The 14,665-nt window shown below is 34.2% G+C and overlaps 1 protein-coding gene and 1 pseudogene across 2 annotated transcripts; both read left to right on the top strand.

Moving 5' to 3' along the window:
- The first annotated feature begins 836 nt into the window (after positions 1-836).
- Positions 837-4,014, top strand: LOC143585047 (ras-related protein RABA1f-like). The gene is made up of 2 exons (XM_077066929.1): positions 837-1,057; positions 3,320-4,014. Exons 1-2 carry the CDS (start codon positions 837-839, stop codon positions 3,648-3,650), a joined length of 552 nt encoding a protein of 183 aa, XP_076923044.1. The 3' UTR covers positions 3,651-4,014.
- Positions 4,015-7,293: 3,279 nt separating this feature from the next.
- Positions 7,294-9,141, top strand: LOC143585046 (UDP-glycosyltransferase 82A1 pseudogene; annotated as a pseudogene). The gene is made up of 2 exons (XR_013144484.1): positions 7,294-7,759; positions 8,261-9,141. The product of XR_013144484.1 is annotated as a UDP-glycosyltransferase 82A1 pseudogene (transcript).
- Positions 9,142-14,665: the final 5,524 nt, after the last annotated feature.

Genomic DNA, 14,665 nt, shown 5'->3' on the forward strand with positions numbered 1-14,665 from the left:
TCTTTTCCGTTGTTGTTGTTGAGAGAGATAAGGATAAAATTGTAATTGATCATTTTCCGGTGAGACGTGTTAAATTAATTATCACCGTCCAAAAACATGTGAACGGCTATGTTCTTCGACAACACATTCAAGACTTCGGTTCGTTAGCATTCCACTTCATCATAAAACGCTCAATTGAATGTTTTCAATCAATGAATGGTGTCAACTGAACTCTCCTAAATTGTGGAGGCATAGTATGAATATAATTGTGAATATATATAAAAATTAGTTAAATAACAATGTTGTAAAACTCGCTAGTCGGGTGTTTGGCTGGAGACTAGCCAATTAACCGAGATTAATCAGAATGAAATTCTATATATAATTTTCTACTTTATACATATATTGACGCACACACATTTTTACATGTAGTTTCAATACATATTCATGTTTTTATACATAACTTGGTCAAAAACTGCTGAAGTCACCTGAAATTGCCAAAATTAAGGGACGACTAGGTCTGGCTAGGACCAATACCTCCAACTACCGACTTTCGCGTCGATTACTCAAAAATTAATCGGTCAAAAACCAACTTGTGATTAATTGCCAATCAGTCTTGATTTTCCAACATTGATTGTAAACAAGTCAATTCCAAGCTAAAAAACAACACTTACGAACCAAGTTCCAAACAATAAGCTCGAGCTATACAAACCAAACTCGTCACGGCTAGCAAAGTCCAAAACCCTTTGAAATCCCACTTGACACTTGGTAACTACCCCAGCAAAGCAAGGCAAGCATAAATATAGATCTATCTATCAGTACGGTATTAACTCTTTTATTTAGAACCTAGAGATCTACAAATGGGCGCTTACAGAACGGACGATGATTACGACTACTTGTTCAAGCTCGTTCTCATCGGTGACTCCGGCGTTGGCAAATCCAATCTGCTCTCCAGATTCACCAGAAACGAGTTCAGCCTCGAGTCCAAATCAACCATCGGCGTCGAATTCGCCACTCGTAGCATTCGAGTCGATGAGAAAGTTGTCAAGGCTCAGATTTGGGATACCGCTGGCCAGGAACGGTATATATCTTTCAGATCTCTCGTTTATATCTAATGATCTGTGTGTTTAATTGTTAATGGAATATTAGGGTTTATGTAGGTTTTGAATTGTGAGATCTGTTTATCTCCGGTTTATTTTGCATGATTTCAATGTTTCATTGTAAATGTATGCATTTAATAATGGAATTGTAGGGTTTATACAGGATATTAGGTTTCTGAATTGAATTGTGACAATTTGATCTGAGATCTGTTTTATCTTCAGTTTATTTTGAATGTTTAATTTTTAATGTCTGCATCTAATATTGGAATATGAAGGTTTATGTAGGATATTAGGTTTTGAATTGAATTGAATTGTGTCAAATTGATCTGAGATCTGTTTTTCTATAGTTAATTTTGAATGATTTGTAAGTTTAATTGTTAATGCGTGTATCCAATAATGAATTTCTAGGGTTTATGTAGGATATAAGGTTTTGAATTGAATTTTGTTGATTTGATCTGAGATCTAGGGTTTGGTTGTGGTTATGGATAACAGTTGTCATACTATTAGATCTGAAATGATGCTACATTGTGTTATAATTCTTGATGTCTTTTAATTTTAATAATAATTAGTATTATTGATAATGTTAAAATTAATGAATTTTTAATACATGGATTGTGTACTATATAAATTAAAACTTTAGAGAGGTTGGAAGTCCATCTGAATTGTTGATCTATTTCAAATTGCTAATATTTTGTATATAAAATCAGTAGCTGCAATATTATCTCAGAATATGCACTGTGACTGAACATGGTGGTGTTACTCTATATTTTTCTTTAAAAATCAGGAAAAAATATATTTTTCCTGTGTTTGCTATACATTTATACCTCAATGGTTTGCACATATAACCATGAGATACATGTATCTTTGGTCATGTATGATGTATCTACTTTACTCCCCTAGACTTTAAACATTTTCATTCTATACTTGACTAATGGTAATACATGCGCGATCTATACATGAATAACAATGCACATACGACTCTATAGGCTTATGGTGTTGTGTATCGTGTTAGTTTAATTTGCTCTTTGTCACACATCTCATGGCAAAATGAGTTATTTGGTTCTAACATGTTTATGCTGTTATAACACACTAAGAAAAATGGCTACTTGCGTGATTTTTTGGAGTTTTCACAATTGACATCAAATTTTCTAAATGTATCTTAGTATGTATCGTCCAAATTTTGTGTAAGACGTGCTCCATCCCTACGCTCTTTTTGGTTGCATTCATAAAGAAAATAGACTAAAATCAGATGATTGAATTTACTGAAATAGGAAAGATAGTCGCTCAATTCGATGAGGGCTAGTCTCTGATTACAAGGAGCCACCAAAAATTAGAACATGAACAAAAGCTAAAAAACTGAACATCTACGGCACTGATAATGAAAACAAAGATAGTTACCTGCCCCACTAATTTAGCTCTTCTACTAAGGGTAATCACGTGGATAACCCATCTGGAACTGCTCCAACGTGTCAGATGGGCTAACCCGACCCGTTGGATACTTATTAAAGACTTTTTTTTTCTGGTGAGGTGAGCGTATAGGGATTAGCATATGTATATTGTTGTGAATCTTGGAATTTTTGGAGACACCAGATAAATGTTAGGGACTTTAGTGGAGCGTATAGGGTTGGTTTTGCTTTAGCGCACTCTTGGCTTATACATTTGTCGGGGGTAAGTACTTTCCAAGGGGATTTGTTGCTATCTTATTCAATTTGTGCTCTTTTATTTGTTACTACTATGGTTTTCTCACCATTTTGTGTTATCAGTAGTTTGCTGTTATTATTTTCAGTACCTTTTGTTTGGATACTATACTTTATGCGTCAAGATAAGGTTTTCGGAGACGCGCTCTGAGTGGGAGCAACCGTTATATCTTCCAAGATAAAGGAAAAGTTTGCCTCCTTCCTACACTCCCTAGACCCCACCAATAGCTTGCTATAGGTGGGGTTTTACCTGTTTGCTTGTTATATACTTATTTTGTCATGAATCTTACCAGGGTATAAATTACTTTTAGTGAATCTAGGTTGAAACTATGCTACGATATATGAACATGGTTTGAAAAAAAAACTGATATTAAGTAGGGGGTGGTTAGTGGTTAGGTTCAAACAAAGGAGTCTGTGGTAAGCTAAGTGCATAGGCATGATTTATCTGTTATAAATATTTTCATTTATGTTATTCTCATGGAATGTAGCATATGCACCTGCTTAAATTCTCTCAAAAGATAACATTTTCTAATTTTATTATTAAAGATACCGTGCAATTACAAGTGCATACTACCGAGGTGCAGTTGGAGCCTTACTTGTTTATGATGTAACACGCCATGTGACCTTTGAGAATGTGGAAAGGTGGTTGAAGGAGCTTCGTGACCATACTGATTCCAATATCGTGATCATGCTTGTTGGAAACAAATCTGATTTACGCCATCTACGTGCTGTAACCTCTGAAGATGCCAAAACATTTGCTGAAAAGGAAAACATGTATTTCATGGAAACATCTGCACTTGAATCATCCAATGTTGAAAGCGCTTTCACAGAAGTTCTTACTCAAATCCATCAAATTGTTAGCAGAAAAGCTCTTTGATGTTGGAGATGATTCGGCTGCTTTGCCAAAGGGACAGACGATTAATGTTGGCAACAAGGATGATGTGTCAGCAATGAAGAAAGTAGGCTGTTGTTCTAATTAGCAGTATCCATGTTTGTGAGTTTTAACCGATTACTATGTGAGTACAAATCATAGTTTAAGCGTGTTTAGCTTGGACTGAATGCGGGTTTAATGGCGTTTTGAGAACTATACAATTGAGCAACCTCATAGTTTAGGTGAGTTATGAATGTGGTTTTGGCATTCCGAATGTATCAAAGATTCTATTACTATTCTTGTACTGTTAGTTGTCAGCTGGCATTTGTGAACAAAGTGAAGATTTACCAAAGTTTCAAAATTATTATTTCTTTTATTGATGGTTGTATCACTTTATGCTTTGACATAACTTTCACTTCTTTTGAATTTGAGTTTGGATATCTTTCTTAATAAGGAAAGCGCAACTCATGCAATTTATTAGTTGTCGCGTTAGCTTTCTTAATTGTCATATTTAATTTGATATACTTTAGACGTATCAAAAGGAAAATCATGGTATTAGATCTATGGATGTGGGGAAACTGAACGTAAACTAAAACTTTCTATTATGTGAAGTTGAAGACTTCGTCATTTCAAATGAGAATGATAATGCAAATGTCTGATTTATATTTGTACCGACAGGAATGAAGAATAGTGAAGAAAAGCACATATGACACAACTTTCACACTTTTTGAATTTGAATTTCAATTTGAAGATTTTCTTAAAAAACATGAATTGTCACATTATTTGTCTTGATTTTTATATTTAATTTCTGAGTTGTCAATTTGTCATTTTGATGATAAATTGTTAAAATTCCCTATAAAAGACGGTCTTATGTAATGTTTAAAATCACTTAATAATACAGTTTTTGTTATATCAAAGCTTTGCTTTGCTCAACGTCATGTGCTATCATGGCTCGTTATTATGTTGATGGCGCTTGCATTAGACTACATCGAACTCTACGTTCTTATGGTGAAGACTATAGGATCAATAGTTTGTGTCATCCTTTGGATGATCTCTCTACTAATAAGGCCGTAAGTCAACCTATCCGTCACGAAAATCAAGAGGCCTGTACCTGAAGTAGAATGTTGCAAATAGTTTTGAAATGATATAAATGAAAGGTACGGACAAACGGAAATTGTAATTGTCATTAACAAAGAAAGAGAAAGTTAGAAGTGTTATTGGTTACATTATTAATATGAATTATTATAAAAATATAATTCATAGTTTGGATGATTAGAATCTATTTTATCTATTCTTTACTATAATTATCATCTTTGTTTGTATGTTAATATTATTATGTTGATTTCTTATGGTCTTTGAAACTAATTTTATTTTTAATATTTGATTAATACATGTTGAAAAGTGGTCATACATACATGCAACACATGTTAATGAATGTATATTTCTTTTTAAAGTAGTTGATGCGTTGAAAGTTCTCGATTACTAAAACTATTCCAAAACTAAATGTATAATAAAACAATAATTTATAATTACAAATATAGTTTATTTCAAATAATAGCTTTTACCTGGCAACGAAAAACTGTTGACGCGCAAAATGTATTGAATTCTTACAAACAGAAAACAGAAAGAAAGGAAGGAAATAAGTCATCATGTGTGATTGTGTGTAGAAACTAATACAAAACAATTACAAAAATAATTGTATAACAAAATAATGTATCATAATGACATATTGTTTATCTGTTTGCAAGGTTACTGGTGTCTCTTACAATGCCAAAATGGTTTTGGTTATCGAAAGGAAACATGAGATTTTTATTAGTGTTTAGGTTTTTCAGTTTATCTTATGACGGATCTTCAAAATATTCTCTTTGTTTTTTAAGGGGTATTTTAGCGTTTTTTCCATCTGTCTTTTGGTTTTGTTGGTTTTTTTTCTTGGTTTTTGCTAGTTTGTTGCCAGTTTTTTTATGAACTTTACCGTTAAAGAGAGAGAGAGAGAGAGAGAGAGAGAGAGAGCTAAATTACTTACAAATATAGGGTGTAAGAGCATTTACATTCCATCCATCATTATTTATCTTATAATTTAATTAAAATTCATACTTTTCATTTTTATCTTTATCATACTCACAGACAATTATTTTATTATATTTCCTGTTGTATACACTCACAATAATTTAAAAAAAGATGATGAATAGCAACTTTTATAATATATGATTGGGGCAAACAAATAGTGGATAGGATATGATTAGTTTTTGCCTTTTAGTAGATTTTTTTAAATTTTAAAGATGAGGGCAAATTTTTTTTAATACTCTAAAAGCATTCTCAGCCCATTCTCTATTCATATCTATATAATTACATAAAAAATCACTAAATTTTCTATCTTCTTTTAATTAAATAATATTTTTTATATCATTATTTTTTTCTCATGCACTCATAACCACACTCAGAAAATATTAAAATATATAAAGTGTGACAATGTAAACCCAAATTTACCACATAACATTTTCTCTCCCATATACTCACAATTATTCATAAAAGCATTCCTAACTTGTCCATTATTCCTATCTCTATAATTACACTAGAAAACATAAATTTCTCTCACTTGTTCAACTAAATAATATTTTTGTTTATATGTTTATCATTATAGTTCTTCTCTTCTCTACTCACAACTAATTTTAATAAATATTAAAAAATAAATTGGGGCAAACAAGCTTTCTCCAAATTTACAAATAATCAATAACTTTTCTCTCTTCTTCATTCACAACTACTTTTAATCATATCATATAATTTACAAAACTCTCTCACAAAAATTTAAGAGATGAGTTGAGAATGCTCTAACTATACAATATAATTTACAAAACTTACTCACGTATTTATTACGAACGGGCTAGGAAATGGGAATGCTATAATAATTAGATTAAATTTGCTTACCTCAAAAGTAAGGGCGTTCACAACGCATTCTTCATCTTTATCTATATAATTACATTACAAACATCATATTTTTCTTTATCCTATTACATTAAATAATATTTTTATACTTTTATCATTACATTTTTCTTTTTTCTCAACTCATAATAACTTTTAGAAAATAATAAAAAATTATAGAGAATGAACATTGTTTCTCTAAATTTACTCTTAAACAATAACTTTTTACCTCTCCTTCTCTCACAACCACTTACAACAATCTCTAAAAAATAGAGAATCACGTACACTCACATAATTTAGAGGACGGATTGGAAATGCTCTAATAGAAAGTTTGGGTCAACATGTTCTAGTTTCGCGGATGCTTTTACGTGTTAATTAGGTACACCAACAAGTTCAGTTGTTTAATCGACGACTGTATATGAAATTCTTCAATCATTTTATTAGGTATAAACATAAACATTATTAATTCTGGCTTTTGAGCAAGTTGGGCAAACCTACACTGACTTCTATTTCGGACGGAGTCTATTTTCCCCGTGGTTAATTAAATAAAAATAAAACATTACGCATTCAAATAAATAATAGTTTTCCGTAGTTTATAGATTTACCCATGTCAGTGTTCACACATGACATGGGTCTTGTTCCCATGATATATAAGTACAATAGTATTATGCAATCTAACATGCATATAACCAATCAACCACATAACTATAAGTCTATAATTACATTATCAATGATGAAGCCTAAAGTCATTATGGTTCCATACCCCGCACAAGGCCATGTGACACCAATGCTTAACCTCGCCTCCGCCTTGACCCACCTCGGCCTTTCACCCGTGGTGGTACTACCCGAGTTTATCCACCATGCAATTGCGCAAAAGACCCATATCACGTGCGTGTCCGTCCCTGACAGTTTGGATGAGGCAACACCGCGCGACTTTTTTGCTATTGAGTTTGCAATGGAGAACAACATGCCCGTGCATTTGGATCGCTTGGTTCGTGACCTTAACCGTAGTGGTGGTGGTGGTGATGGTGCAGGAGTTGCATTCATGATTGTGGACTTACTAGCGTCATGGGCGTTGAAAGTTGGCGGTGACCGTGGTGTTCCGGTGGTTGGATATTGGCCAGTTATGTTTGCTGCTTACCAGCTTATTGCTGCCATCCCGGAATTGCTCTCTCTTGGCATCATCTCAGAAACTGGTATATTATCAGACCAACTAAATGAATATTTAACTATGAAAAAAATTGACTAAATGGACTTGACTTTTCATAATTATCAAAATATATTTGACTTTTCTTTTTCATATAACAATGAGTAGTTTGTTACAACTTTCGTTTTTATATTAACTATCTATATTTTACAACTAATGGTTTAGTATAAATTAGTTTTATTTTTCATATAAAAAAATTTATATTAGTTATTTTATTTTTACAAAAGCTTTGATTTATAATAGCTTTATATCCAAGTTTTTTTAAATTAATAGGGCCTCGAAATCTACCGCACCTAGTTTGTAATCCTCCATGTCAAAATACACGTGTTAAGCTCTGTTTGATCACTAATTTCAAAAGACTATTTAATTTTCAACGTGTCGAGACGATATGGTCATACTTTTGATTTTCACCGTACTTATAAGTTTTTTTTTTTTTTTTTTTGCATGAATGGCTATTTATATTTGACAAAACTTGTTTCAAAACACATAGGTATCCCACAAAAGGAATGTCCGGTATACTTGGGATATGATCAACCACCTTTAAGCACACAAGATTTACCATGGCTTATTGGAAACTTAGCTGCAAGAAGATCCAGATTTAAGTTTTGGACAAGGACGTTGTCACGAACACAAAACCTTTCACAAATCCTAGTAAACAGCTTCCCTGAGGAACACCACATTGTCACCAACCTACAAAACCAATCTAAACAACACCCAAACATAACTCCAATTGGACCATTGCTACAACACACCAAACACGAAAACCTTCATTTTTCAGAAGAAGATATAAGCTGTTTAGATTGGCTAGACCAACAAAGTGAAAGGTCTGTTGTGTACATCTCATTTGGCACTTGGGTTAGCCCAATTAATAAAGCCAAAGTGAGAAGCCTAGCTATGGCTTTGGAGTCATCCAAATATTCATTTATTTGGGTCCTAGGTCCAAAATGGCGCGATGGGCTCCCAAAAGGGTACGCGGAGAGAATGTCGGATCGAAGAAGAGTAGTTTCATGGGCCCCACAAAGTGAAGTGTTGCGACATAAAGCCGTTGGGTGTTATCTAACACATTGTGGGTGGAACTCGACTATTGAGGCTATACAATGCAAGGTGAAACTATTGTGCTACCCAATTGCTGGTGACCAGTTTGTTAATTGCGACTACATTGTAAAGGTTTGGCGAATCGGAATTTTGTTGGATGATTTTGAAGAAGACGACGTACATAGAAGCTTAAAAAGGGTGATGGAGGATGCGGAGATGGAAGAAAGACTGGTTAAGATGAAGGAAAGGGCGTATGGGATGGAAACCAGTTTAAAGGTATCCTCTAATTTGAAAAGGTTTGTTGAAGACTATGCAGGTAGAGTTAACTACAACTGAAGTCTCAAGAAAGCAAGCAAAAATGTTATGTTATGTTGTGGATTTGATCATTTTAAATTGTGTAAAATAATAATGTGACTAAATTAAACATCAATTTTGGGAATTCTAGATGAGGCAACGGATTCTTTTATGTTATTATTTATGCTTGGTGACAATTACTGGGTCTTATGTAAACAAATATTTGTGGTTTGCACATTGATACCCATTGACAAAGCTAAATAGGCCCACGAACGTTTTAATTTATAAAAAAGGACTTTAATTAGTTTTATTTTATGTAACTTTCGTACATGTATTTAACCATTTCAAAAACTACAATGATCATTTGTGTAAACTTTAATTTAGTTATAATTATCAATGTAAAAAGTTTAATAACTATATAGAAAAATTACCGCAGGAATAGAAGGTTATTATGTTTAAAAGCTAATGTAACAATATGATAGTAAACATGCATACTTTTGTAGTTTAGTTACCTTATTGAAACCAATATAATTAATAAACTGATAAATTGAAAAGTTAAGGTTGAAAGAATCTCTAACAAACATACCATATGTATATGTGATAAAAGTAACTTTAACGAAACTACATAATTTACTCCAAAGAAGTGCATTATAACAAAATAATGAGGTGCCTTTGTAGTTGGTAGGGATGAGATTAGTCTCAAATATCGACAGTCGATACCGAATTTGATTAAAACTGGGCATCAATTGTATTTGTTCGATACCAGTATACTGGTAAAACTGATGCATGTACCAGGAATTGAAACAAGAAATTAAGACGAACAAGATGATGATACAAAGAGAATTTTAGGGTTTGTATTAACAAGAAGAAAAACTGAATTAACAGACTGACTCAGTCTGTTTATGTTGGGTTTTAACAAGATTATTATCAAAGTCATAAAACACCAATTTTATGAAAAACGCAGCGGATAAAAGATTTAAATCTTGTTAATTTTAGGTGTATAAAACCAGTTTATACATGCAAAACCCAATCCCGGATCCATATACGAAATACATACTATCAAACACATGCATGTTACTATAAGTCCATGCATGTTAAACTACCTTTCAAGAATCAAGAACCGAATGAAGGAGAGGTTGATTGAAAGGCAAGAACTTCAATATAGGAATCCCTCAAGCTTGCATACCCCAAGCTTCCGACTAACACCTTTAGCTAGCTAGGATTTGCACACTTAAAACCTTGTTCTTGTTTCCCTTCCCTTGGCCAAAAATAGAGGAGGAAGAAGAGAGAAAAGGTTTTTGTTACTTGTGTTAAAATGAAAGAGAGAGGGGGAAAAAGATGGTCATTCAAACTCACCACCCAAGTCCCCAATCATATTGCTTGCATATACCCACTAAGTGGAAATAATAATAAAATAAGGAGGATGAAGAAGAGGGGGGGGGGGGGGGACCTCATTCCTTTCTTGTTTTTATTATTTTTTTCTTTTTCTTTTACTTTCTAGATATATACAAGTATATATTTATGTGTAACAACATATATTGTGTTATAACTCATTATAGGTAACATGCTAGATTATAATTTTCACATATTGTTATTTAATCATCTTAATTAACACTATGGAATGTTTTCTCTCAAAATATAAATCATTCATATGATTTATTCATTTCATAAGTACATTGTATTTAGAAACCCTTTCCAAATAACATAAGTGTCAATATTTATTTACTTATGATCACATCATATATAAACAATTATTATCGGTGTTTGTCTAGCTTGTTATTGGGTATGACCCGACTTGTATCATAACATACTAGCCACATCAATAATAATATATGTCTTGGGCAGACCGAGTCCAACAATCTCCCACTTGCACAAGATACATAGAAGATTGATGCAAGTAGCAAATACCGCCTAACTACGGTTTACTACCCCTAATACGCATGACGAAGTGCCATTCAATAACATCATCCCCTTAAGTCCCTTACTTGAAATGATTTAGGTGAATCTATCATTTATCCTTTTGTCTCAGATGTTATGTTAAATCTAGAGACATAGAGTGATCATTCTCTGTTGATTTAACTTTGCAGGCCTTAGACATCTTACTCTCACCGAATAAGAGGGACAAATCCCCTTTTAACTACATACGTCTTTCACAATCACCTAGTACCAAACCTGATCTTAGACTTATGTACCATCATTTTTCAGAGCAGCGAAGAACTAAGTCAAAGTATAATATTTGGTGAATATCAAGACCCAATATGTATCTTAGGTCGGAGGATACTATGATATTCGCCTTTACTCAAATTTACTTATGATCAATCACAAAGATTCCATGTAGTAACATTTGAGAGCGGGTCAGTCCAATATTTATATCCCATAAATATCTATGAACCATGGCAGCAACCTTTTGCTCTATATTCATACCTTATGAATATCCACCAATCCAAGTTCATAATAGTCTTACTTTTATGTTTGTTCCCACAAATATGAACGACTACGGACATTTAGAATAAGTAACTTATTCATGGATTTAAACATACTAAAATGGAATATAACTCAAAATGTCATAATCATAAACCATAATTATATGAATGAGTCAAAATAACAATTGTTCCGATATCCAAATACAAAATTCGATCATATCCGATCACTAGAATATCGAAGTCCTAAGGCACAAGTGTGACCTTCATGCTTTGGCCTTTCAAGGAGCTTCGTGAGTGGATCCACAAAGCTTTGATCGGTGTGAACTTTGCGAATACATATCTTTCCTTTCTCAACTTCATCCCTTATGTAGTTGAACCTCCGCTCAATGTGCCTCGTCTTTTGATGAGCACGAGGTTCCTTGATTTGAGCAATCGCACCCTTGTTGTCACAAAAGATTTCTAGAGGGTCCTGAATGGTACGGACCACCCCTAGATCGGCAATGAATTTCCTTATCCACGCAGCTTCTTGAGCTGCCAATGAGGCGGCGATGTATTCCGATTATGTGGTGGACAATGCTACCACATCTTGTTTCGAGCTCTTCCAAGAGACTGCCCCACCATTCATGACGAAAACATATCCCGATTGTCATCGAGAATCATCTCGATCGGTTTGGACACTCACATCCGTGTACCCTTTACAACGAGTTCCTCCTCACCCGAACCGTATATTAGAAACATATCCTTAGTCCTTCTAAGGTATTTCAATATACTCTTAACCGCCATCCAATGGCTACTTCCCGGATTTTGTTGGTATCTACTTGTTATGCTTAAAGCGCATGATACATCCGGTCTAGTGCATATCATTGAATGCATGATGGATCCAATAGCCGATATATGGGACTCCATTCATTTTATCTTGCTCATCCTTTGAGCTTGGACATTGAGATGCACTCAATATCGTTCCTTTTTGAATAGGTACCAAACCTCTCTTAGAGGTTCTCCATCTTGAACCTTTTCAAGATTTTGTCAATGTATGCACTTTGGTTTAAACCTATCAACCGCCTTGATCTATCTCTATAGACCTTTATTCCTAAAATGTAGGCGACTTCACCAAGATCTTTGATGGAAAAACAACTTCCAAGCCATGCTTTCACACCTTCCATGGTTGGAATGTTATTTCCAAATAGTAATATGTCATCAACATACAATACTAAGAAAGTGACGATGCTCCCACTAGCTTTCTTATACACACAAGCTTCATCACCATTGTTGATAAATCCAAATTTCTTAACTTCTTCATCAAAACGGTGATTCCAACTTCTAGATGCTTGTTTCAATCCATAGATTGATTTCTTTAACTTGCATACTTTATTAGGATGTTTTGGATCGACAAAACCTTCGGGTTGAACCATATAGACATCTTCCTCAAGATGCCCATTTAGGAAAGCGATTTTGACATCCATTTGCCATATCTCATAGTCATAATGTGTGGCTATGGCAAACAATATCCTAATAGACTTTAGCATTGCTACGGGAGAAAAGGTTTTATCATAGTCAACCCATTGAGTTTGAGTGAAACCTTTAGCTACAAGTCTTGCTTTGTAAGTATCCAAGTTTCCATGCATATCGGTTTTCTTCTTGAAAACCCACTTACTTCCAACCGGTTTGGAATTAAGAGGTGGTACAACCAAATCCCATACTTTTTTGTTATGCATGGATTGCATCTCAACGTTCATGGCTTCTAGCCATTTGTCACAATCGGATTGTGACATTGCATCACGGTATGTGGTGGGTTCATCCGAATCTACCACATAGCATCCATCCATGAAGAATCCATATCTTTCGGGTGGATGACTAATTCTACCGGATTTGCGAACGTTTTGTGTGTTTTGATCAACCATTTGATCATTCTCACCAACCTCTTGTTGATTGCTAGTATCAACCAAACGTGTATCGGCTTGTGGTTCTCGATCCTCCTCGAGTTCCACCGTTCTACTAGTACCTTCCATAAGGAACTTAGTTTCTAAGAACTTGGCCTTTCGAGCAACGAACACTTTTTGCTCGGTTGGGTTGTAGAAATAATGTCCCATGGAATCCTTGGGATATCCTACAAAGATACACTTAGTGGACCGACTTTCAAGTTTGTTTTAGGTGTTGTTCTTGACATAAGCCTCACAACCCCATACCTTTAAATATGATAACGATGGAGCCCCTCCATTCCATATTTCAAAAGGTGCCTTGTCCACTTTCTTGGTTGGGGCCATATTTAGAATACGGGCCGCGGAGAACAAAGCGAAACCCCAAAATGATAGAGGCAATGTGCTTTTAGCCATCATAGATCGAACCATATCCAATAGAGTTCGATTCCTCCTCTCAGATACACCATTATGTTGTGCTGTTCCGGGTGGAGTAAGTTGTGAGATGATCCCACAACTTCTAAGATGATCTTGGAAAGCATCACTTAGGTATTCACCTCCTCTATCCGAACGAAGTACTTTGATGGTTTTATCGAGTTGATTTTGTACTTCATTTTGGAAGTTTTTGAACATTTCAAAAGCTTCATCTTTGTGTCTTAACAAGTATACATATCCATAATGACTATGATCGTCGATAAAGGTAATGAAGTATCTTTCACTATTCCTTGTCATTGCCTTAGAAGGACCACATACATCCGAATGTATGATGCCTAATAAGTCTTTTTCCCTTTCGTTTGTCCCACTAAAGGGGTCCTCGGTCATCTTTCCTAACATATAAGACTCGCATTTATCAAATGAATCATCTTCACTTGATTCCAAAAGACCATTCTTTTGAAGTGTATGTATGCGATCCTTGTTTATGTGACCAAGGCGACAATGCCAAAGATAAGTCTTACTCAAATCCATTTTGAGTTTCTTAGTGCTTGATTGGTACAACGTGTTATCATGGGATGTGTTATCATGAACTAATTCATAAATGCCATTAGACGGCATCGCTTTAAAGTAAAAGACATCATTCATGAAAACACAAATACAATCATCCACAAATTTAAAATCATAACCATATTGTCTTAACAAAGAAACGGAGATTATATTCCTAGTCAAACTAGGAGTATACAAAACATTATTTAAAACAACTTCCAAAAACCATTTGGAAGCTTCAAAATG

This window comes from Bidens hawaiensis, unplaced genomic scaffold, assembly GCF_021521415.1.
Source record: "Bidens hawaiensis isolate Kalapana, Puna unplaced genomic scaffold, B.hawaiensis_p1.1 tig00033542_1, whole genome shotgun sequence".
Classification (NCBI taxonomy): Eukaryota; Viridiplantae; Streptophyta; class Magnoliopsida; order Asterales; family Asteraceae; genus Bidens; species Bidens hawaiensis.

Bases quoted from the DNA above. Each gene is read 5' to 3' on its own strand.
- LOC143585047 (XM_077066929.1), top strand. From the start codon at position 837: ATGGGCGCTTACAGAACGGACGATGATTACGACTACTTGTTCAAGCTC. The intron at 1,058-3,319 runs GTATATATCTTT...TTATTATTAAAG, and splicing joins GATACCGCTGGCCAGGAACG to ATACCGTGCAATTACAAGTG.